This window comes from Crinia signifera, chromosome 5 (assembly GCF_055691185.1).
Source record: "Crinia signifera chromosome 5, ASM5569118v1, whole genome shotgun sequence".
NCBI lineage: Eukaryota > Metazoa > Chordata > Amphibia > Anura > Myobatrachidae > Crinia > Crinia signifera.
Genome location: NC_139221.1, coordinates 29759253 through 29782895, shown reverse-complemented (window position 1 = coordinate 29782895; position 23643 = coordinate 29759253). Strand labels below are relative to the sequence as shown.

Here is a 23643-nt window from a genome sequence, read left to right as displayed (position 1 = left end):
GTTTTTTGGGTCATTTGCCTCCTTAAATAAAATGTAATCCTGGTCTCCTCCCCAAAATTCCTGCAGCAGCCATGCTTGATGGGCTGATTATATTGACAATCACTGGATGACCTTCAAATATTTTGGGTATAGGTGGAAAATGAATCACAATTTTTTTTTTAAACATGCAAAAGTATTTGGGATTTTCATATAACTATCTGAAATTATATATCTTTTTTATTTATATCAAGTGAATGTTCCAATTTAGAATGCATAAATTAAGATCACAGGCAAAGTAGATTATTAGGGATGTTAAATGTTCCCAGCTATGGTAAACTTGTACTAGAAGTACCATTTTCATTCATTTAATGGCAAGTAGTGGAAACTATTTCCAGATTCAGTATTCTTTTTTTCTAATTATTATTATTATTATTATTAGTATTATTATTACTTTAGTTATAATACCTACTAATCTTTAATAACCTCTTGCACCATGATCTGAATTACCATACACACCTTCAACGTCACCTCTCATTTGAATTTGTTTGAGTTTAAATTGTAAACTCTTTGAGCAAGCTTGCCATTCTTCCCATTCATTGTCACTTGTTTATTGAAATTTAAATTTGTGTAATTGTTAAAATTTCCTTTATGGAGTTTATATTCTGTACAGCACTGTAGGAGATTATTAATAAACAAATACATAAATAATTAATATATTAATATTATGTGCTAAGGATTATCAATTTTAATTTTCTTCCCCCAATATTATACACTTTCCATCTGATTCTTATTTACTTTTACACTTGATCATTAAATATGCCGTTCTCATACACAAAGAAAATAATTAATAATAAATAACTATTTAAATAATTTTTAGCTTTCGAATTAAGCTGTTTGTTGACATTAAAGGGTATAAATATGAAAAATCCTGTGCATCTTTTAACAAGGTATTAGCATAAAAGATAACACATTTGTTTATTGTCTTCCAGAATCGGCTGTTAGTATCTCTGCCACAGGTAACAATTGACTTTTCAGGCTTTAAGTTAATAGCCTTGTCTCTTGCTTGTATGGATCAATATTCGTATTAATTAATCACCGTTATCAGTGCTAAGATCTAGTTGTATTTGTTGTTACATCAGCAAAATATCAATACAGAAAGTGGAGTCTAGGATCGTCATGGCAACTTCATCTCTTGGGTTAAAGAAAGTTTATCTCATCTCTTCATGGAGAGTGGGAACTGTTTACGGATCTAGTGCGAACTGTAACTGCATTGATTTCGTTTTTTTGTTTGAATATAGAAACTGAACTCCAATGGCAAAGGCTAGGGAAGATTTAAAAAATAATACACGCCAACTTGCCAAAAAGGCGGTAACTTTGGTTCCACCAGAAAGATTTTTAGTAATGGCATAATCGTGAAGTGAGGTTTTTCTTTTCCATATCCCACCCCCTTTTAAAAATGAAAAGGGATACAAATAAAAAAAGTCTGTTATGAAACTCCAAATGAAATTTACAATTTCATTGATAATATTTTTCTAAAAGTTTTACACCTCCAAAAAAAAAAAATATATCATTGATCTTTTAAGAGGTTGCTAATCAGCTTAAAACTTTGTCAGAATTGACCAACATTCATGATTTAATTCTACTTCATATTTCTGTGATTTCAAATAAATATTATACATTTCCTCTGACATTATATCATTCTCTGCACTCTCAAATATTTTGGAATACATGATTATTAATCCATTGCGTGCTAATATTTTCCATAAAATATTATATATATTATTCTTCCAATCATTACATTAAATATTATTTTACAGTATCCTCTTGCCTGCGTTGCATATTTCTAACTCCCAAAAGGCCCAAATATTTGAATCTCATTCCCAGTGGAATTATAATAGTATAATGTGCAGAAACATGGATAGTAATGAAAACCAATATTCAGCCAATACTATGTTCATGTTGGGGAATAGAGAGGTATATATATATATATATATATATATATATATATATATATATATATATATATATATATATATATATATATATAATATTTGTACTTTGGTCAGAGATGTAGTAATAGTTATGGGAATATCCATTAAAATGTTGGCAAGGAAAAGGACAAGAAAACCATCTGTGGGGTATTCTTGACTGCAAAAACGATTGTTTTACGTTATCCAAGTGAAATGTGTCAAAGGATTATTAGATCACACACACAAATAAGTATATTGATTATATATATATTATATATATATATATATATATATATATATATATATATATATATATATATATATATATATATATAGCAATTATTGTTTTATTCATTTATTTGCATTACAAATGATCCTAAGATAGAGATTAACAATATATGTTATACTGTGTACAATAAATGGGTGGAACAGAAGTAGAGTTATTTCAGCTCATGTTGCAGCACTAAGTACTTAAAGGTAAACATCCCCTTTGCTACTATGAAACACTTATGATAGTGTACATATTATTTTAAAGCTTTCTTTATGGCTCAGGGTTGTAAATCATTTGTTCTGGAACATGGTCTGTTTTCAGTTAAGTTTATATTGATAGAGATATAAGCACACACATTCTATACACTGTATGCAAAAACAAACTTTATCTGTTTACCAGATTAATGTTGCTTTATTAGAAGAATAAGTGCAAGCTTACCCAATGATCACTACTAGCCAGTCTCTATTCTGGGACATTACTGTGTTGTTGTTCTCCCCTAGCTTGGGTTCGAAAATTGATGCCGTTGTTTGAACAGTGTACATATACCAAATTAATGGTTTTGGTCTGTAGAAGTGCCAAATATGTTTTGCCATGGTAATTGGTAGCTTCTGTTCGGAGTTCTGTGGCAAAATGTCCGTTGGCCATTTGCAATGCATCACCATTGTGCTCTTGAAAATGTGACAGTTGGTGAACTGTGCGCCTGTTGAGTGACCTGGAACATGTGACTTGCTGGGTGGTCTGGAAACTGTGACAGTTTTTTGCAGCTATTCACTAACCATTTTTTTTAAATTTGACTCCTAAGGGGGTAAAAGGGAGTATAATTTACATTTTTTTTTTAAACCGGCAGACCTCATTTTCTGTTATTTTCATCTACAGTCGGCACTTTTTCAAATAATTGTTTTACATTTTTTTATATGCCTTCTTATTTCACACCTAACTAGCACTGATTTCCTACTCAATAATCAGCTTTCATTTATTTTAGACCCACTTATTTGGGGTTTCCCTTTACATACTGGATTTTGGTTTCTTTAAACACTTTGGTTTTCATGTGTGTTATGTTTTTAAATTGAGCTCCTACGATGAGTAGAAGGCACCAGATTAAAAGAAGTCATTTAAACCATCTCCGAAAATGTATTTAATTCATGTTTAAGCTGTGAGAGCTTTTCATATTCACAATATGATGTATTTAGGCTACCTTCCAAAAACAATTATTTTACAATGTTGCTGTAGATACAGTTGGTGACATTACAGCTAGCCCTTCGAAGATGGACCAAAATGCAAGACATGGAACTGCTAGATAACATATAAGGGGAGATGCGTGAAACCTTAGAGGGAGATAAAAGAAGGGAGTTGTTCAAAACAATCAGCTTCTAACTGTCATTAACCCAGTCTGTAATACATAAAGGAGTTTGTGTTCTTCAGTGTGACATTTATTTTTAAGATCTGTGACAGTCACAACATGTGCTCTTGAAGGTTGTTGTACCATCAAGCGTCCTGATATGATTTTTCTTTACATAATATTTTATAATTTTTAAAAAATTATTATGAGTACTTTTTTTGTTTTCTTTAATTCATTAGATGTCTAAAAGTGTATGCAGCAGAGTACATGGGGTAGTCTTAAAACCCAATAAACAATGTAAGTGCAATACACAGTAGCTGCCCATCCAATAGTATCAATACAAGCAGTACAGTAAAGCCAGAACAGGAAGGGTAAATGGGCAGTAGGGTAGGGCAACGTTCTATGGGGGGGGGGGGATTTAATCTGGGCCAATATTTCCCAACAGGGGAAATATTGGCACTCACTTATTGAATGCTGCCGTTAACGACAGCATTGAAGGGTTTAAGATCTGACTTTTTTAAAAAGTCAGATCTGTTTTTTAGGAAACGGCCGCGTATTGTCCAATTCACAGCCATTTTTCGAAAATCCGTGGCCGTTTCTCTATACTGCAGAATTTCCAACACTCAACAGCAGGAACAATGACTTTCCAGCTGTCCAGTTAATGTCGGATCAACTGAAAATGGCCCAGGATTCCGACTGTTGAGACTTACCAACAGTCGGAATCCCAATTTGAATACACCCTATAGTTGCTAAGATCCGGCAGTGTCAAATACTGCTAAAAAACAGTAACAGCTCTCAAATGATCCTGTATCTATGGATTGGGTGAGGAAAACCATATCAGAGTAGCTGAAGGCGACAAACGACAAGGAGCACTGGAGTAATGGATAATGCTAGGGGAAAGACAAGGGTAAAGAGGGCCCTGCTTGAGAGTTTACATTCTAAAGGGTGTGAATAGTTGGAAGGGGAACTGAGTAGCAGATGAGGAGGACTGGAGCAGTTGCATAGGGAAATAAAGGGAGGACCGGAAGGCTTTAGTAATTAGTTGTGTTTTTAGGAAGTGTTAAAAGCTGAGGAGACTTCTAGGAAGTCTGACTTGGCGAGGGAGTGAGATCCTGTGGAGAAAGCTGCTTTGGGAGAAATCTGGTGTGGTGTTGGTCACTGGAAGAGTGGAGAGGGTGGGAGGGAACGTGGGAGGGAAGGTGAACAGACATGAGGTTGGGGATGTACCATATATTGGGGTGGAGTGATTAAGGGCTATACACAGTTAAGTAAAAATATTAATTTGGATACTGACAGGGGGGGTTGTGATACGGGGACGCTGAGCTTGAGGCAAATGCTGTATTTTAGAGAGGAAAATTAGACAATTTCAACTTAAAAACACATAAATGCAACATATAGAAATATCATAGAGACCAATACATACAGTATTTACAATATATTGGTTTATAAACTTTTACATAGTAAATAGTAATAATTTTACCAGTATCTGTAATCTCCCATAATTTGTCTGGGGGCTAAGATTTTAACCATGCTGCTCAGACTTTATGGAACTCACTTCCCCGCACAGTTTGAGAGACCCCCACTCTAGAATCCTTCAACATCAGACTCAAGACTTTACTGTTTACCCAAGCATTTCCATAATTACTTTAAGTATAGTTTATGAAAAGCTTTTCTGTGCTTCATTGTTCCTGTACTGTATTACATTCATTCCATATTTTAAACACATTGGGGGAAATTTACTAAGATGTGTATTCTACTTCACATGTGATGTTGCTATGGGCAACCAATCAGATCCTGTCTACTATCTTCTAGAGCAGGGGTGTCAAACTAAAATTCATCGGGGGCCGCATCAGCAGTTTGGTCACCCTCAAAGGGCCGGTTGTATCTGTAGTTCTCCCTGTATAATTATAATGCCATGACACTACAGGCTGCTCCCCCTGTATAATATAAAATGAATGCCATGACACCACAGGCTGCTCCCCCTGTATAATAATAATGCCATGACACCACAGACTGCTCCCCCTGTATAATATAATAAAAGTAATGCCATGACACATAAATGATTATACAGGAGGAGCAGCCTGTGGTGTCATGACATTATTATATATATATTTTTTTTTATTGTGAGTGTGATCCTCCTCCTCACTTACTGTTTCTCCGTCTGTCCTGCAGCTGCTGCGGCTTCCAGCTTTTCTTCACTGCTTGCTGCGGCCACACTGTCCCCGACTCCCGGTCCAGCTTCCCTGCCTGCTCCTACTTCTCTACAGACGCATGGGCGGGCGGCGTCATCGTCATGACGTCCCCACCCTGTGTCTGTCACTGCCGGGCATCAGAGGGAACAGGCGGCCGGGCCCTCCTCCACGTAGCCGTGGAGGCCGGCGGCAAGTTTCTGTAGCCGCATACATATGTGCCTACAGGAACATGGCCGCCGACAGTGGAGGAACAGGTAAGGCGGCCGCGGACGTGGACGTGGCCCGCAGCACTCCTGTTTTAGACACACTGCCCCTGCGTGCTATCTCCTCGCGCGGGCCACATGACGAGGTCTGGAGGGCCGGATTTGGCCCGCGGGCCTTGTGTTTGACACCCGTGTTCTAGAGAGTGCTAAATAAATAAGTAGATTCTGATTGGTTACCCATAGCAACATCACATGTGAAGTAGAATACACATCTTAGTAAATTTCCCTGATTGAGTCCTATTGGAGAAAGCCCTATATAAATAAAATTATTATTATTATAATATCTAATCTGTAGTTCAATACCTGTCCATGTAATCAAAATTATTACACTTACCACATACATTAATCTATTTTGTTCCCTGTGTAATCTTTTGTATTATGTAGCGCAGTGGTTAGCATTGTTGCCTCCTAACCCTTGGTAATGTTGTACAGTGTTATGTGGCACAGCAGTTTCTATTTCTGCCTCCTAACCAATCAAATTGTAGTTATCATTTTTCTATCGCATCCTAGAAAACGATAGAAGAATCTGATTGGTTCTATGAGCAGTTTTCCCACTTTTCACTTTAAGAAGCTTTAGTAAATGTACACCTTTGAATCTTTGGTATTTTTTCAGTTACATTATGAAATGGATGATGGTTAAAGATTGTTTTATGTTGTTTCTGTGTAAGAGTTATATACATATTTTGAAATATATTATCTATATATTATCAGTGGATAGCTGTGGGATTGTTGGAATGGTTTTCAGTCCTTTGTGTAATAGATTTTTTTTAGGCCCGATCCCCTCAATCTAGATCCAATTCCGACCAATTGGATGTAGATTGTGTGGTGATTGGGCCCTTTTCTGTCCTGGTGTGGACCGATACCGATCCGATGCGCGGTCCCGCATGTCGGTCGGTCGTTATTCAGATCCTACCTGCTGCAGGTAGGATCTGAATAACGACCATACTGCCGGGTGTGGGTCGCCATTGGATCGGACCCACTCACGGTGCACATCGTGAGCGGGTCTTGCCCCCCCGCATCATCGTGAGCGGGTCTGAAGAAACACTGATGACCCGCTCACAATGTGCATCGTGAGCGGATCGTCGTGGTGTGTACCCTACATTAGCAGTACCTAGAATCTCCCGTAATTCATCTTGGGTCGAGATTTTAGCCATGTGGCTCCGACTCTATGGAACTCACTCCCCTGCACAGTTCGAGAGGCCTCCACTCTAGAATCCTTCAAAACCAGACAAGACTTTCCTGTTTACTCAAACATTATCGTAATTCCCTTAAGTATTGTTTATAAAAGCTTTTATGTACTTCATTGTTCTTGTATTGTTTTACATTTATTCTATCTGTTAAGCGCCTTGAGTCCTATTGAAGAAAGAGTACTATACTGTATAGTGTTCATTCTAGCACCCGCCATATTTGAAAACCCATGCAGTTCCTCTTCCCTGCCTCTGGTGTCACTGTCTGCTGTGGGGTATCTAGCACATGTCTGGTTTGCATATCAGTGCTGATATACAGACAGACCACACTGCTAGAAGCACTACAGCAGACAGTGACACCCCAGGCAGGGAAGAGGTACTGCATGGGCTTTCAAATATGGCGGGTGCTAGAATGAACACTACTGTATAAGTAAAATTATTATTATTATTATTATCTTATGTCCTATTAGACGTAACTTATTTGCTGAAGTGCTACACAGTAAACATCTATTTATTGCAAAATATACCCAAATCCCTCATTTTAAAAGGAGAGCATGTGCTTTTATATACTATATGTACAACATTGGGTGTGCAACACCTGCTGGGCCTCCTGCGTTACCTAAGTGCCGCTTTGTGTGCATTTTGTGTTATGCTTGAGTACCTATGGAGTACCGGGGAGTACCTATGCACCAGGAACTGAGGAACTGGCAAAGGTAGTGTGTGTGTGTGCGTGTGTGTGTGTATGCCAGCACACATGTGTGTGTGTGTGTTTGCAGCCTTAGGTCATTTGAAACCAAAGTATGTTGATTATCATAAAATGCTGGTATATTGGCCATAGGGGCAAATGTGCAGTGATCTGGAGGGGGCTGTTGGGAAGAACGAGTCTCAGCCAAACGGTCTGAGCACACTTGGGGTAACACTGATCAGCAATCTTGATACTCGAGCCCTCAACTTTGTCACAACCAGCTTCTTATTATATGCACAACCTTTTATTAATGGGCAGATATGTACTAAGCTTTCGAGAGTGGTACAACGGAGATGGATAAAGTACCAGCCAATCAGCTCTTGTAATTGTTTCATGGGTTGTAACATGGCAGTTAGGAGCTGTTTGAGTTGTATTTTAGCTTTCTCCACTTTATCTCTATCTAAGTACATCTCCTTATATCAAAATAAAAAATAAAAACAATACCGGAGTGCACATAGGGCCTGATTCAGAGGAGGAATCTATGTGTTTGCATTGCTGATATTTTGTTTAGTTGAGTTAGTTTGAGGTATTGCATCTGCCCCCAATGGTCTTGCAATGCCGACTGCAGATTGATTGCCAGTTAGGGGTTTATTTACTAAGATGGGAGTTATTTTAAAGATGAGATGTTGCTATGGGCAACCAATAAGATTCTGTCTGTTATCTTCTAGAATGTACTAAATAAATAAGAAGTATATTCTGATTGGTTGCTATAGGCAACATCCCATCTTCATTATAACTCCCTTCTTAGTAAATAAACCCATTAGGAGTAAAGATGGGAGTCCTATTGAAGATTGGATGTTGTCGTAGCAACCAATTAGATTCTACTTCTTAATTATTTAGCGCTTTCTAGAAGATAATATAATCTGATTGGTTGCTATGGGCAACAGCCACATTTTGTGGGAGGGAGGGAAACACGGACATGTTGCTAGTGCTGCCATTTTGGGGGAGGAGTCTCATGCTCTGGCGGCTTACTTGCAATGAATATTTTAAATTTTGAGATGCTCGATGGTTCCTATGAATCAGGCCTATAGGAGTCTATTGACTAAACTTTGGTTGGAGATAAAGTATCAGCCAATCAGCTTCTAACTGTCCTTTTTCAGACCCAGTCTGTAACATGGCAGCTAGGAGCTGATTGGCCGGTACCTTATCTCCGTCCGAGGTTTAGTCAATAGGCACCATAGTCACTGACCGGCACGAAAACACAAGGAACCCCGTGAACTTCCAACTGCCAACAAATGTATAAACCGCGGTCTGCCTAATCCATACAACAGGCGGTTGCACACAATCATTGTCTAGCCTTTTGTGTATATAAGATTGATGGATTGTTTGCATTACTGCGGCAGATGAAATAGTCTTGTTCTTCGGAGCTTATAATCATCCCAATGCATGTTATTTTGATAATTGCTTTTGAGCATATGTAGAATGATACAGAATATATTAGACCAGTGTCCACCATTGAATGGGTAATGCAAGCAAAGCCTTAACTAATGCCGTTTTACATGGCAGCTTCATCTTAATTATAAAGTGCATGTTCGATTGGAGAAGCATAAAACATAACTGCACACATAGGTGGTTTATATGTTTTTGAAAAATGGAATGGAACTGTGGTTAAATTAGCTGGCGCAGGGGGGGGGGGTGCGCGGTTCTCATTCAGGGAGTGACTGCAGCTGTTTCATATCTGTCACATTCACGCTGCTGCGTCCCAGCGCTTCCACACCTGTTCGGCGTACAGTACTCCTTTATTTCCATATTCCTGTTGTGGCAAACACTCATATTGATGTATCACTCCGGCCGCCCACTGCAACACAATGATACAAACACACGGCACAGATAAAATTCCCAATTGCTTCGGGTGATAAATGTAATTTCGGATACTGCGACCGCTCCATCATATAAGTGTCGCTGATTTCCATGTAATATCTCCTTTATTGCAAAGCACTGTATTTGTAAGGCAGGAATCACACTGTAATACTACTGCTTTTACAAAGAGTAGTATTAATAATGATAATAATAATAATATAGGCCCTTATTCTGATCGGTGCGGAAATTCCCGCATGCGGACGGACCGCCGATGTTGATCGTCTGCGCATGTGCAGAGGTCACTCTGCGCATGTGCAGGCGATTTCGCCGCACGGATTCTTTATACGCCGCACAGGGGGCGTAGAGGGGCGTGAGGGGCTACTTAGCCTCATTACCCTATGCATACGCCCCGCGTTTCATGGGCGTTCCCATGCAAACGCGGGGCGTATGCATGGTAATGAGGCCGTGACGCGTGGGTACGGGGCGGGCATCTGACATCGCCGGATGTCAGCTGCCCGCCCCTATACATGATTTCACACGGACAAGTGTCCGTGTGGTCTTGTGTTGCGGGACCTGGTGGAGCGTGCGGCCCTGCATTCGATGTTCGGCGACCATCGAATGCAGGGGCTGCTCCCAAGACGGAGGAGGCGTATCCCCGTCCAATTTCATGCGGATCGCCACATATCCGCATACGGACGGCAGGTGGCGATCCGTATGGAAGGCGGGGATTCGCCTGCACGGTTGCGGCCGCATATTCTGATCGGGCCGCACCGATCAGAATAAGGGCCATAGTAATTAAGATTACAGATCCATATCGGGAAGAAGTGTTTAGGAAACAAATACAGAATATTATATGATAGATATATATACAGCTTGGGGTCAGAATAATTCTGTATTTTGCATTTCTCCATATTTCGGATTACCTGCATAACATATTTTGGGATGGTTCCCGAATCTAAACACAAAATGCATTTATGTTTTATACACAGATGGAGCCCCTCTCATTCACTGCCAGTGCTCGCCAGAATGTCCCCGCTGGCGAGCGCTGTCGGAGAGGGACTCCATTAGACTCACACACGCACGCACGTCCCAGTCAGTCGGCGGCCAGGAGGCGGGACCCTGCACGTCTCCGCTTCAGGAGGTGCGGGGGCGGCGGGGACCGACGGGGAGCTCTGTCGGAAAGGGCTGTGCTAGCGTCTTGTGCGCACGTGTCCCCTTCCGGTGGCTGGTGATCCTATGGCCAGCCCCCACAAGCATGAGCATCGCTCCATCTGTACACTTATAGACATTTTTCGGCCTGATTTTTGACCAATGGTCATGATTAAGCTACCCAATTATAAGCTGAAAAAGGACGCGCTATTGCGCAATAATACATGGGATCCGGGTATCGCATAAGTGTATGGGCACCAATATATAGAAACATTATATAGAATTTGACAGCAGATAAGAGGCACTTGGTACAACTAGTTGGCCCTTTGTTTTGCCATATTGTTACCTCAAACCCTATTTGATCCTTATTTCTGTGTAAGGATATCAATATGTCTATCCCATACATGTACAAGTTGTTATACTGTCTCTTATCCTCTACCACCTCTGATGGGAGGCTATTCCACATATCCAATACTCTTTCTGTGAAGTAATTCTTCCTCACATTTCCCCTGAATCTTCCCCCCTCTAGTGTCAGTGCATGTCCTCGTGTTCTGCTGCTCCTCTTCCTGTGAAGAATGTCTCCCTCCTGTACCTTGCTAAACCCTTGATATATTTGAAAGTCTCTATCATGTCCCTCCTTTCCCTTCTCTGCTCCAAACTATAAATATTGAGATTTTTTTACTCTTTCCTGGTACGTTTTGTTGTGTAGGCCATGTAGTCTTTTAGTTGCCCCTCTTTGTACCGTATCTAATGTATTTATAGCCTTCTGGAGATATGGCCTCCAGAAGTGGACACCGTATTCTAGATGAGGTCATAGTAATCACCTATACTGTGGCAGTGTTATCGTGGCACAGAGGGCTGGTTATCAGGCAAACACAGCATAATGCCCGATATGTGCTGGCATTGTGGGGTATCAAGACGCCAGTATTGGGGCTAATTGAACTGCTACTAAGATATCCCGGTTTGCCTGAATGTAGCTTATACCAGCCGTTCCCAACCTTTTCTCTCTCCCGTTTACCATTGATTAGGGTTTTCATTTGGCTGGTTAGATTAGGCTCTCAATTTGAAATATCCACAGTACTTACATGTGGAGTGGAAGTGAATGGTAATGCGTATCCTTATATTGAGTAGCGGAGGAGTAGTGTGCGCTCAGAAATCGGATCCCTCTGTGTTTGGTCGCTGGCTGTGTACTGTCTCCGGGGTTCCCGCTAACGCCTGTAGGATTAATGCCGGTGCTTCCTCCACCCGTGTCAGCGTGAGGCAGATGATCGTTGATGTCTGAGAGCAGCACAGGTATCTCCCAGTGGAATGCTTGTCGGAAAAAAGGCACGGGGAGAAGCTAATGACGCTATAAATGGAACCGGAAGTGGCGCAATGGGGTTTGTCTCCATAGCAATAAGAAACTTCTTCCACCATCGGGAGACTCCTTCTTCTTCTGCCATTATATTATTTTCAAATACCCCCAACCGTTCTGCAGAGTATCCCCAGGCGTATGATTACCCCAGGTTGGGAACCACTGACTTGCAGGGGTGCCCTGGTTTAGTGGTCAAGGACCAATTCAAATTATTTATGGTCAATTTAATAGGAAAAAATGGTGGGTTTTGCTTCTAATCATAATGTATGTGTACAAACAGAAATGATTAATATCCCTCACCACATAATTGAGCCTAAGAATGACTTATAAACACAGTTTACTTAATTTTATATATATTTAAAAAAATCTCAATAAGAAACATTAGGCCTAGGGGTGGCGCGGAAAAAAAAAAAGATACTCTAGGGTGCCGTGATTCAAAAACGTTTGGGAACCACTGATATATGCTGTAATACCCTGTTCTCACTGCCGCAAAAACCCGGGTATTTCCCAGGGCAAGCTGAAAATTCCTGTGTCCTGTCTCAGTGTGAAAGGGTCTTTGTGAAATTAGACACAGGTTTTTTGCAGGGTTTTTCCTGGGTAATACACGGGTGTACATCAGTGTGAACAGCACAGACCCGTGTTTTTCACACATGATGCCAAAAAACAAGCTCATTGGGGGATGTAATCATGTGATATGTGACATCCATTATATGCTACGCAAGTACGTATACATTATACGCAATTATTATACATATACAATATACGCATTATACATTATACGCAAGTACGTATACATTATATGCTATACAAGTACGTATATAGTGAAAATCACTTTAATGTACATATGATTAAAATATGTACATAAAAACATAAATGTCTTGTCCTTATTATTAATACTTTATTAAATGTTGTAATAGCCATGATAAAATGTATGCAGTGTGCTGGTGAAAAAAGCCCTATTTAAAATGACATACTCTTTAGGCAGCCAATAAAAGCTGTTTTTAAACAGCCAATCACAGTAATTAGTACAAATTTCCCAACAGCCAATCAAAGCTGCTATTACATTCCTCACACTTGTTGGAAGGCAGACCATGAAAAGCAGTGTGAAAGGGGCAGACACGGGAAATTCCCGGGTCTGAGGTGCAGTGTGAAGGGGGTCTTTTGAGCTGAGAAGCTCTGTGCCCCCCCAAAAATACGGCAAGAAAAACCCGGGATTTTGCAGGGGCGGCAATGAGAACATGGTATTAGTTAACCTTTGCTTGTTACAGTACTTTACTTTCCTCTATTGCAAAATGCAGACGTGTTCCCTATATTTGACCAATAGTTAAATGTTTATTGAAAGTATTTTTTACATTGTTACTACTTGTTCAAACAAAAGTCATTTAGAGAGAACCGTTGAAGAAAGAGAGAATCTGTTGTTTAATATACAGTTAAATATACATTTGAGAACTTCAGGAATATGTCTTGATAGAAAAAAAGAAAATTATTTTGTTCATGAGCAACAATTTAAAACACAGTTGGTATCAATTTTGGGATTTTGTTAATTACAGCCATCTGCAAAATACAGTAGTTCTGTTCATATCTATATATAATAGAGATGAGCAGGTTCTGATTTACTCTGATTTCAAAGCAGGATCTTATTGGTTATCCCAAATCACATGACAGTTGTTGATAGCCAATAAGATCCTGCTTTGAAATCAAAGTTAAGCAGAGCCTGCACATCTCTAATATTTAATATATTTATAGTCATTACAGTAAAGGCTTAAATGCATTTACCAATCAAATAACAAATGTGCTCAATATATTAAATCAAAGCTCATAAATATATTTACTGACCCCACCAACTTCTCTATAGCCAAATTTGCATAATATGCAATGGTATTTATTATGCAGAATATAGGAAGTCCCAACTCAGGCACTTTTAGACTGAAGTGTGATATCCATGTGCAAGCTGATTTATGGTTGATTGCAGCAGTTGGAGTATTATTATTGCTTTTTATATATTAGGATGATATCGTAAATGACCCCATTTTGCTCCTGTATAATTTAGATCCTGTATATCCTGCATTGTATGTGTGACACCTCTAATTGATTGTTGTAGATCCCCCCTAACAAAAAAAAATCACTAGAATCAATAGAAAAGAAGTGGCACTCAGAGATTGGTTGCTAGTAAAAAAAAATGTGGACCTGTTTAATTCATTGAAATCAACGTTTCGGGGCCGGACCCCGTCATCAGGATATAGCAAATATATATATATATATATATATATATATATATATATATACACGTGCAGATGACCCAGCACTCCAATCTTAAGCAAGTAGATGCCCAGGTGCCTTCCCAGAGATACCAAGGACGGTATCACATGTACAAACAAGGGTGTCCGGGAACCGGAGGGAGCGGCACTCACAAGACTCAGAACAGCGGTAAGATAACGATAAGACTGTTCTGAGTCTCGTGAGTGACACTCCCTCTGGTTCCCGGACACCCTTGTTTATATATATATATATATATATATATATATATATATATATATATATATGTATACACATATGCTACATGTAACCTGATGAAAATTGTATGAATTGAAGTGTTGAGGAATATTGTCATGTGAATATTATATTTAGTCCAGAGGGCCACATTGTTGCTGCTTTGCTACATTCCACATGGATATGTGTGCGCGTGTGTATATATACCTCATGTGCTTTTCTTAGAATAAGGTCTAAATGTAGACCGAAACGATGACCGCATACCCACTGTCATTTAACTATGTTGATGTATTAAAATTTGTCTGCAAGCAAGAAGACTGGTGAGTGCACCCTGTTATTGAGATATATATATATATATATATATATATATATATATATATATATATATAACAGTCCAGCAGAAGGAGGCACACGGACACGAAAGGGTTCAATTTTCTAAAAGAAGCTGTATTAGCGCCAAGCACTTTCGAGGCAATAGCCTCTTCCTCAGGGCACAGCACATGAGGAAGAGGCTATTGCCTCGAAAGCGCTTGGCGCTAATACAGCTTCTTTTGGAAAATTTAACCCTTTTGTGTCCGTGTGCCTCCTTCTGCTGGACTGTTACTTATTACTATTTGGAGTGCACCGGGTTTTACATATATGCAGAGTGCCGATATATTGGAATATATATATCTGCCATCCTGATATAGTGTTCACTCTAGAAATTGTGCCGGGCAGGGCGCCGGGGGGTGGGCCGGGGCAGCCGACGGCACACTTGTGGGCGGTCCCGGACCGCCCACATCACTAAAGTGGGCGGACCGGGCCGCCGACATCACTAAAGTGGGCGGACCAGGCCGCCGGCGTCACTAAAGTGGGCGGGCCCGGCCGCGCCGAAGATGTTGTCACCACAGGGGGAAGGTGCCTTGATGCCGGGGAAGCGCCGCTGGGCTTCCCCGTGCAAGGAGTTGGGCAGGCACCAGGCTATTTTAGCGGGGCGCTGCTAGAGGGGCAGGGCGCATTTTGCCCTTTAAAAAACGGGCAGGGCGCAGCGCCCCGCTAAAACAGCCTAGCGGGATCCTTTGTGGTGCCATATAAATAAACAATGATAATAATAATAATAATAATAATAATAATAATAATACAGGTTGAGTATCCCGTATCCAAAATGCTCGGGACCAGGAGAATTTTGGATAACGGATTATTCCGTATTTCGGAATATTTTAATATTTCAATGATGTATTTTGAAGTATCTTGCATTTATGCTGTATAAACACATAATATACACACAAATATATTTTATTACCACATAAAATACACACAAATATATTTTATTTGTTCAAAAAACAAGGTTTCAAAACGTGAAACAAAATGTGTGTACTATCTCAGCACTGAATTTGAATGCCAAGCAATCATTGTCTTGCACATATATAGTGCCAGTTACATATCATGTCCCCAGTGATGCTGTTACATATGTCCCCAGTGAGTTTTTAGCAAAAAAAAATTTTTTTTCTTACTTTCTGGAATGTCCGTATTTCGGAATAATTCGGATAACGGATATTCGGATACGGGATACTCGACCTGTATATGTGTGTGTGTGTGTATATATATATATATATATAGTGCATTCAGAGAGATAGGCACAGGTTACACATTATTAGACATCCTACTGTGCTTTTTAGAGGTGTACTTTATTATATTCATTATCCTATTAAATAAAAGGCTAACGCTGCTCCTCTCCTCTAAGGGAGGAAATTAAAGCGTATTGCAGTCCAGCAACCACTAGTTGCTGCCCAAAGGAGCAATTTCAGTGTTGCTCCACCTGGGGCGCGCGCAGCCGCCGGCGTTGACATTTCTGTTATGTTGTTCCATCATTTTGTTGGTCTAGTAACTAGTATATATTGATATAATTGCTTTATGTTTTTTTCGTCTTCTTTTTTTTGGGTTCATATAACTTAATGTAACCAAAGATTGTAGTAAGCGTTCATATTTCATAGTCTATAGCAAGTCTTATCTGAGAGCTCTCACGTGATTGTATTCGTCTCGTTACATTGGAGATCTACAAATAATTCACTGGCAGCATGTGCGTCCCTCATGGTATTGCTGGCCAGTCATTTTTGGGAATCATTGTTATTAATGTCATCCATGGCTCTGAACTGGATTTGGATTTATTTGCACACTGTATACAATGCTTGTTAGGTAAAGTGAGTCACTTGTTTTATTTATTTACTATTTGTCCTCTGTTGGGATCAAGAATGAGACCTCTGTCTACTCATGCGGAATGTTCCGCGTCCAGATGCTCTGTCTGTGCACTTCCTTCTGTTCTGTTCTGCTGTTCCCATAGGACAGCCTGTTATGTACTGTGACTACAAATGCTTCCATTTACCCATTTACAAATATATATATATATATATATAGAGTGAGAGAGAGAGAGAGAAAGGTTCAGAGTGCGCTTATAGATCAATACACAATTTAAAACATTAGAATTTAATAAAATATTGTCTTATAAGACTACATAACATAACTGATAAAACAAAAACAGTTCTTGCAATGAAGTTGCAGGCCCAACGCGTTTCGTCAAGGAATTGACTTCATCAGGGGCTTTGGAAATATTGATTAGCAAGACAATTTTTGCACTTCTTAATGGAAAGATTTTCCAACTTGTTTGACACAGCAAAAAACTCAATTTCCCAATGGTAGACCGTACACAAAAATATATATACACATTTATCGCCGATATGGCCCGATAAATTGGCAATGGGGTCTGAGACCACCCAAAAAGATTCACAACTTTTAAAGTCAGGAAGTAGGTATTTTCAAACCAGAGATCCAAGTATCATCAGAGAATCTATTTGTAGAACATGATGTAGATTCAAAAGGATACAAGCACAGATGATGTACCATTTTTTACAATGCGATACATCTCGGAGGCTAAAAAGCACCTGCAATGTGCTGCTGATTGGTCCAATTCCGATATTTCCTTGGGGCAGCAGGTTCAATCTCTGGATCTGATCCAAAGCTCACAGGAACAAGCATTGGATCTGATCAGACATCAAACACCTGCCATTTGCCCACTTTTTATCTGATTTCTCGACCCTGTCTGTCGGAACCGGATGAAAAGAAGCCAAATTGCACTAGTGTATGGCCAGCTTTTTGCCAATTTTGGGAGTCTTGTAAATATTATTAGTGGCCCTATTAGATGGTACTGCGCTTATCTAGCCGGCTGGCGTGCCAAAGTGATACATCTTGACTCATGAGCGTCTCATACGCTCGCACGTCCATTGCCGTATAAGGGCTGTGCGAGGGTCTCACGCGCACGCGTGTCCCATTCTCAGTGAGCTACAGCAAACGGCGCACCGAGACGGGACGCAGGCAGGCTGGATAAGATCTGTACATAAAACATGCGGTCTTAAGACAATAATGAGTCAGAGAAACCTTGTTTTGTACTGGAAAACTGGAAACTAATGGATATTTCATTAAAATCCCACCTCAAATGCAAACTTTTCAGGACAGTTTTTTTACACTTTTATCAGCAGAATTTCCCCAGTTTTCCAGGACTGCTCCTCGGAATATACCGTCTTCATCCTGCGCCTCTTAGCAACAACCCATAAATCTTTCCTGCCATAAATATTGTCTACCATCAAAGGATCAGGAAACCGTTCCACTCATTTGATTAAAAGCCTGATGATTGATTGATGGGCTATATGTCGTTAATTTAATTAGTACCATACATAACGTGAACTTGCCGTACTTGATACCGAGGCAAGCTGAGGACACCAGAGCCTGACAGAAGGGAACACAGACTTTGGTATTGTGATTAGAATGTGTTTCTCAAAATAAAACTTGACAGAACTCTACATATAAAGATGTGAAGAAATCTGACGTATCTGCTAAGTATTTATAATAATTTGGTATAGTGGGCCTAATTGCATAGGAGCGGCAGTGCGATCATGCAGCGAGTGAATGGTGATACCGTTCACAATGAGGAATTAGTCAATGCGACATAAAGCATTTAGGTTACAATGGGGAGTGACGTTTTGTGGGTGTGCCAGGCAGTAAATTCTGATTGGTGGATGGCTGGAGCTATCTACCAATCAGTGTGCCAACTGCCATTCACTGTGATTGGTTGTCTATGGGCCCCAGTGCTTTGCCCAGGGGCTACAATGTCCAGACAGGGGCCTTCATCACTAGAGTAAGCCTTGCTTCCAGTGCTCCAGGGGTGTTTAAAGAGAGGAGCTGAGGCCTGTGTGCAGCTTCCTCTGGCCGGACCCCCTCCTCTCTGCCGGGAGAGCTAGCGCATTGCAGAAGGGTCTGAGCACTACAGTGGAAAAATGGTGCGGCAGAAATTTTCTGTCGATTTCCGTAGTGCTGCTGATCCCATCAGCAGCGTTGTGGAGACTCTAATGTGCATGCGCAGATCTCTGGCAAAATGGTGCAGCGGCCATTTTACTGGAGATTTCCGCAGCAGTGCTGCCACAGTCGCTGGATTGGGAAGGTTAAGTATTAAAAGAATGGGTGCAGGGTGTGCGATATGGGCCCCCCTGACACTCAGGGGCCCCTGTGCGCTGCACACACTGCAGCCATTATAAAGATGGCGCTGCCGCCCACTCAGAATAAAGCCCACAGTAGGCTCATCCTCAATACTCAACTAATCTTCCCTCACTCACCTACACTTAACCGATATGATAGTGATTCTCTCAACCCTCACCTCTGGTCTACGACCCACCGAGTTTGCCGGTATATTGGTTTATGTTGTTCCAAATACATGTCACCTTACAGTTACTATACCATTGTTAAGTCATGTTTTACTATTACTTTGCATAAGCTTGTACTGCGCCCGGAACCCGTGTTGCGCTTTAAAACCAAAGGATAGTAACGGTGTGTGGAAGATTTTCTCGATGCTAACTCCTGGGATAAGGCTCACAGATATGTTGTTTTCTTGATAAGAAAATCTCGGAAATCTTTTCTCTAATAAAATAAATGTAATGGAAGCACTCAGTTATGTGTCTTAAAACATGATCACTTTGTTTATCTTTATAATTGACAGCACAGTCAAAATCAAAACACTACATTTCATTTTGTAATAGTTCCGATTAACAACAGGCGTTAAGCCGAACAGATGGTTAATAAGTAATGCAACTTTATTGAGAATGATACAGCTGACAATGCAGGAGTTCTGTGGCTGCATAACCATTAAACTATATTTTCTTTCAATCTCTCATACAAAAAACTGCAAAACTAACTTAGGCCCTTATTCTGATTGATGCGGACTTTACCGCGTTCTTACGGATTGCGTCTTTACGGCGTCTGCGCATGCGTGGAGAACGCTACGCGCATGTGCCACGCCTTGACTCGGTACCAGTTCGGACAAAGACCGTCCAAAACTGGTCACCGCTATCAGTCGGGAAATAGGGGCGTATTATGGGCGTCATGCGGAATGACACATGGGCGTAGTTTCAAAGTGGGCAAAACGGGGCGGAAACATGGGCGGACACGGGGGAGTACACTTATGTTGGGGGGCGTACATTCGGAAACCACTCCGAATGCACGCGAGCAAAAAGGGCTGAAATGTGCGGTGTCCACAAGTGTACTATTGCTTTGCGGACACCACTCGTTCATGCGGTAGGCGAACGTACGCCTAATGACTACAACCATTAACACCTGAACCCAATAGAATCTACTCCTTTACTCATTACTCACTAATAGGCCGCTTGTCAGTGCTTTAATAGAAACCATTGCACTTACATTGCTGTAAGGGTTAATGTGTGCTATGCATGTGTTAGGCATGCTTGTAAGGATATATTGGAATCTAATTGATTCCAATTCCAAATAAGCTGTTTTTTATGAGGGTAGGTAATTGAATAAGTGGGTCATGTGATGTATTGCAGAAGATACTTCATAGTGGGTTGTTTGGCGGAAATCCTCCGCTTACGTGCGGTAGCACCGCTTGGCTCCCGTTCGGATGCGGTATTCCCGAGCATACTCTGTAATACTCTGTAATACCGTGCCGAATCGGAGTGTTTCTCCCGCACACGCATGGTTTGTATGTCGTCCGTAAACACGCCCTGTTCTTAAAGAGTGAGTCCGTCCGAATGCGGAGGACACGTGGGCGTTTCTACGGACGATGGCCGCATGCGGAAAAACACCGTGGCGTGCGGACCGCTCCGTAAGAATGCGGGAATTTCCGCACAGATCAGAATAAAGGCCTTAGTACATAGCCTAATAGCAATGCATTGGTGACACGGTAAGCACATATTTTTGTTTCCAAGTTTGTGAAGCCGTAGAAGTCAGTGCTACAACTGGGTCCGGTGATAAGATGCACACAAGACAGGAGAGAAGGGCGCCTGTGATAAAAACTGATTGATTGATGTCTTGCTTTGCCACCATCACAAGCAGTTGACAGTTAGTTTGGGATCAGATGATTTGGCTCTTGCGATAGAAGAGGGGCTCTGATAGGCAAACCTGAAGGACAAAGAGGTCAGTCCCTGTGCAGTGTCAGGATCTGCTCTGTTCCAAGTTGGAATGCATTTGGAAGTATTTGTTGTTCGCAGCTATTAAAGGGACAGGATACTGCATCAGCAGCGAGTCGTTCCCAGGAGCTCCTATGGATAAATAAATTAAATTTAGAACTTTGGGGTGGTGATGAGGGTTGTGCTCTAGGATGCTGCTTACATAGCGATATTCCAAAGATCCGTGTTGCAATAGTATTATTTAAAAAAATAAAAATAGCATTATGCTTCTCAGCCTGGGATCTAATAATAGCCAAAAGTAATTACCTATTTAAAGCTCTTTCGGCACAATGCTCACTGGAGCTACAGTCCGCAGCAAAACACCCTTCATATGAAAAACTAGCGTTGCCCAAAAGGAAAAGTTTCTCTATTATGTTTTAAAGAAAAGAAATGAGTCATAGAACGAATGCGGCCATAGATGGCGCAGCTGGGGCGAGGCGCGGGGCTGAGCGGTGTAAATATACGGCCTGACACCATTAGAGGAGATTTATGCAATGATCTAATGAAGGGTAACTGGTCGGCGTGACTTGTGTTCTGCAGATTAAGTATGGGTGGAAATATGACATCCTCTATATATTGTAAGGGCACAAGGAGATATTGCTCATCTCTAGCTTTCTAAAGGCACTTAGGGAATTAAGACCATGAATCCAAAGAGGGAAAAAAGACACCTGATTGGCATTTAGGGCATGCATTAAGTTATCAACATATCTGGCACATAAGGACAAGAGTAACTTATCTCATGGCGCTTTAATACTTTCAATTGTAGTATTGTAATGCATTTCATCTCTATATCCTTTTGTCTTTTACACTGAAGTGCTAAAAGTCACAAGACAGGTGCCTAGTATTGTTTAGGACTTCCTCTAGCCCGGTGAAAGTGCAGCAACTCCATGTGGCATTGATTCTCCAAGTGGATGGAAGACTTCTAGAGACACCCATGCCATCTGCTCCCTGATGTTTGTAGGTGCATGATCTTGGGTGCAAATTGACCTTTCCACCATGTCCTATGACTACTTGTTTGGTTATATTTTGGACAAACGTGGTGTTCACACCATTCGTCAGAACCAGTTATGGGCTATTATCTTGCTAGAATATTTTATCATTGTAGAGGGGTCCATGGAGGGCTGCAAATGATCACCAAACACTGCATCATACTGGTTATCGGTGAATGAAGTGTTCAACTGCACCAGTGGAGCCATCTCCTGCTACGAGAACACACCACACACTTATGAAACCACCACCAGCCTCCACGGTGCCTTGTTGACAACTGGGGTCCATGAACGTGTAGGGTTTGAGCCACACTCGTACCCTACCAGCAGTCTTAAACAACTTACTGAACCAGGGACTACGCCACATCTTGCCAGTCGTCATGTGTCCAATTAGATATGTCACGAGCCCAGTCAAGATGCTGTATCTGGAGTCATAGTGTTTACCAGGGCACGGTGGTGGCCATTCTGCTCCCATATGCTATGGAAGCTAAAACATGCTGCACTTACCTGCTGGATATGCATCTGGTAGCTCCTGCATTGAATATGGATATGATTTTAGCCAGTGTTGCTTATATGTTACCATGGACAATTCTGAAACTGGTCCCGATTAATAAGCACCCATAGTCAGCCACTGTCCTGTCCTCAGTGGGTGGTAATGTCTTCCATGAGGTATTTCTGGGACACATTTGACATCATAGATTGAGGAATGTTGAACTTTGGAAATGAGTTTGCCATCCATTGAGGACCCCTATGATGCCTCGTTTGATTTTCAGTCACCATGAGCAGCCTAGTTGGCGGTGAAACTACAGATGGGGCCGCTCTCATTGTTTCCACCAGACCGCCATCCGCATCTATCTATCCGGCGGACTGGACATGGACGCGCAAGCACTTCAGTCTGCGCATGCCTCATTCTGGTGGATAGCACATGGCGGTAGTCGAGCCGGGAGTCACTGATGAAAGCAGTTACATCTATAACTCACGAGATGTCAGATTACAACTGATGCAGGTCTGAATGTTTCTATGCAAACTATCATTATGTTTACTTACTGCTATCCCATGACTTTTCGCACTTCAGTGTACAGTAATTTACTTTGCACCTTTCATGTAAATACACCTGGTAAGAGATGACCAACTTAAGAGTATATTTCCCTTTAGTATCTTAAAAACCTTTTCAACAGCCATGTCAGTAGACCTATACAGTACCTCAGGCTTAACGCTTTCATTACCTGGACTTAAGGGCCCCATACATCAGCAATTAATTGTGACAATTTTCAGATATGGAGATGATTGCCACAATTCATTTTAGATGTGTGGGCTCCCCCTTTTGGCAATCCCAATCAAAATCGCCAATCGATTGCTTAATCAGGTTTCTAAACATGTTTAATAATCTGGTATTATCTGCAGATCTTTTTTATATGTGTGGGCATTCCCAA

At 41.0% G+C, this 23643-nt stretch overlaps 1 protein-coding gene across 2 annotated transcripts in view; it reads left to right on the top strand.

Annotated features, from left to right (window-relative positions):
- Positions 1-23643, top strand: part of ZFPM2 (zinc finger protein, FOG family member 2) — a 345016-nt gene that overhangs the window by 6978 nt on the left and 314395 nt on the right. The window contains exon 2 of one of the 2 annotated variants that reach the window (XM_083186879.1): positions 969-995. The exons of the other annotated variant lie outside the window; for it this stretch is intronic. Coding sequence (XP_083043005.1) covers positions 969-995 — 27 coding nt within the window. The remainder of the gene's footprint in view (positions 1-968; positions 996-23643) is intronic. 2 annotated transcript variants of the gene reach the window in all.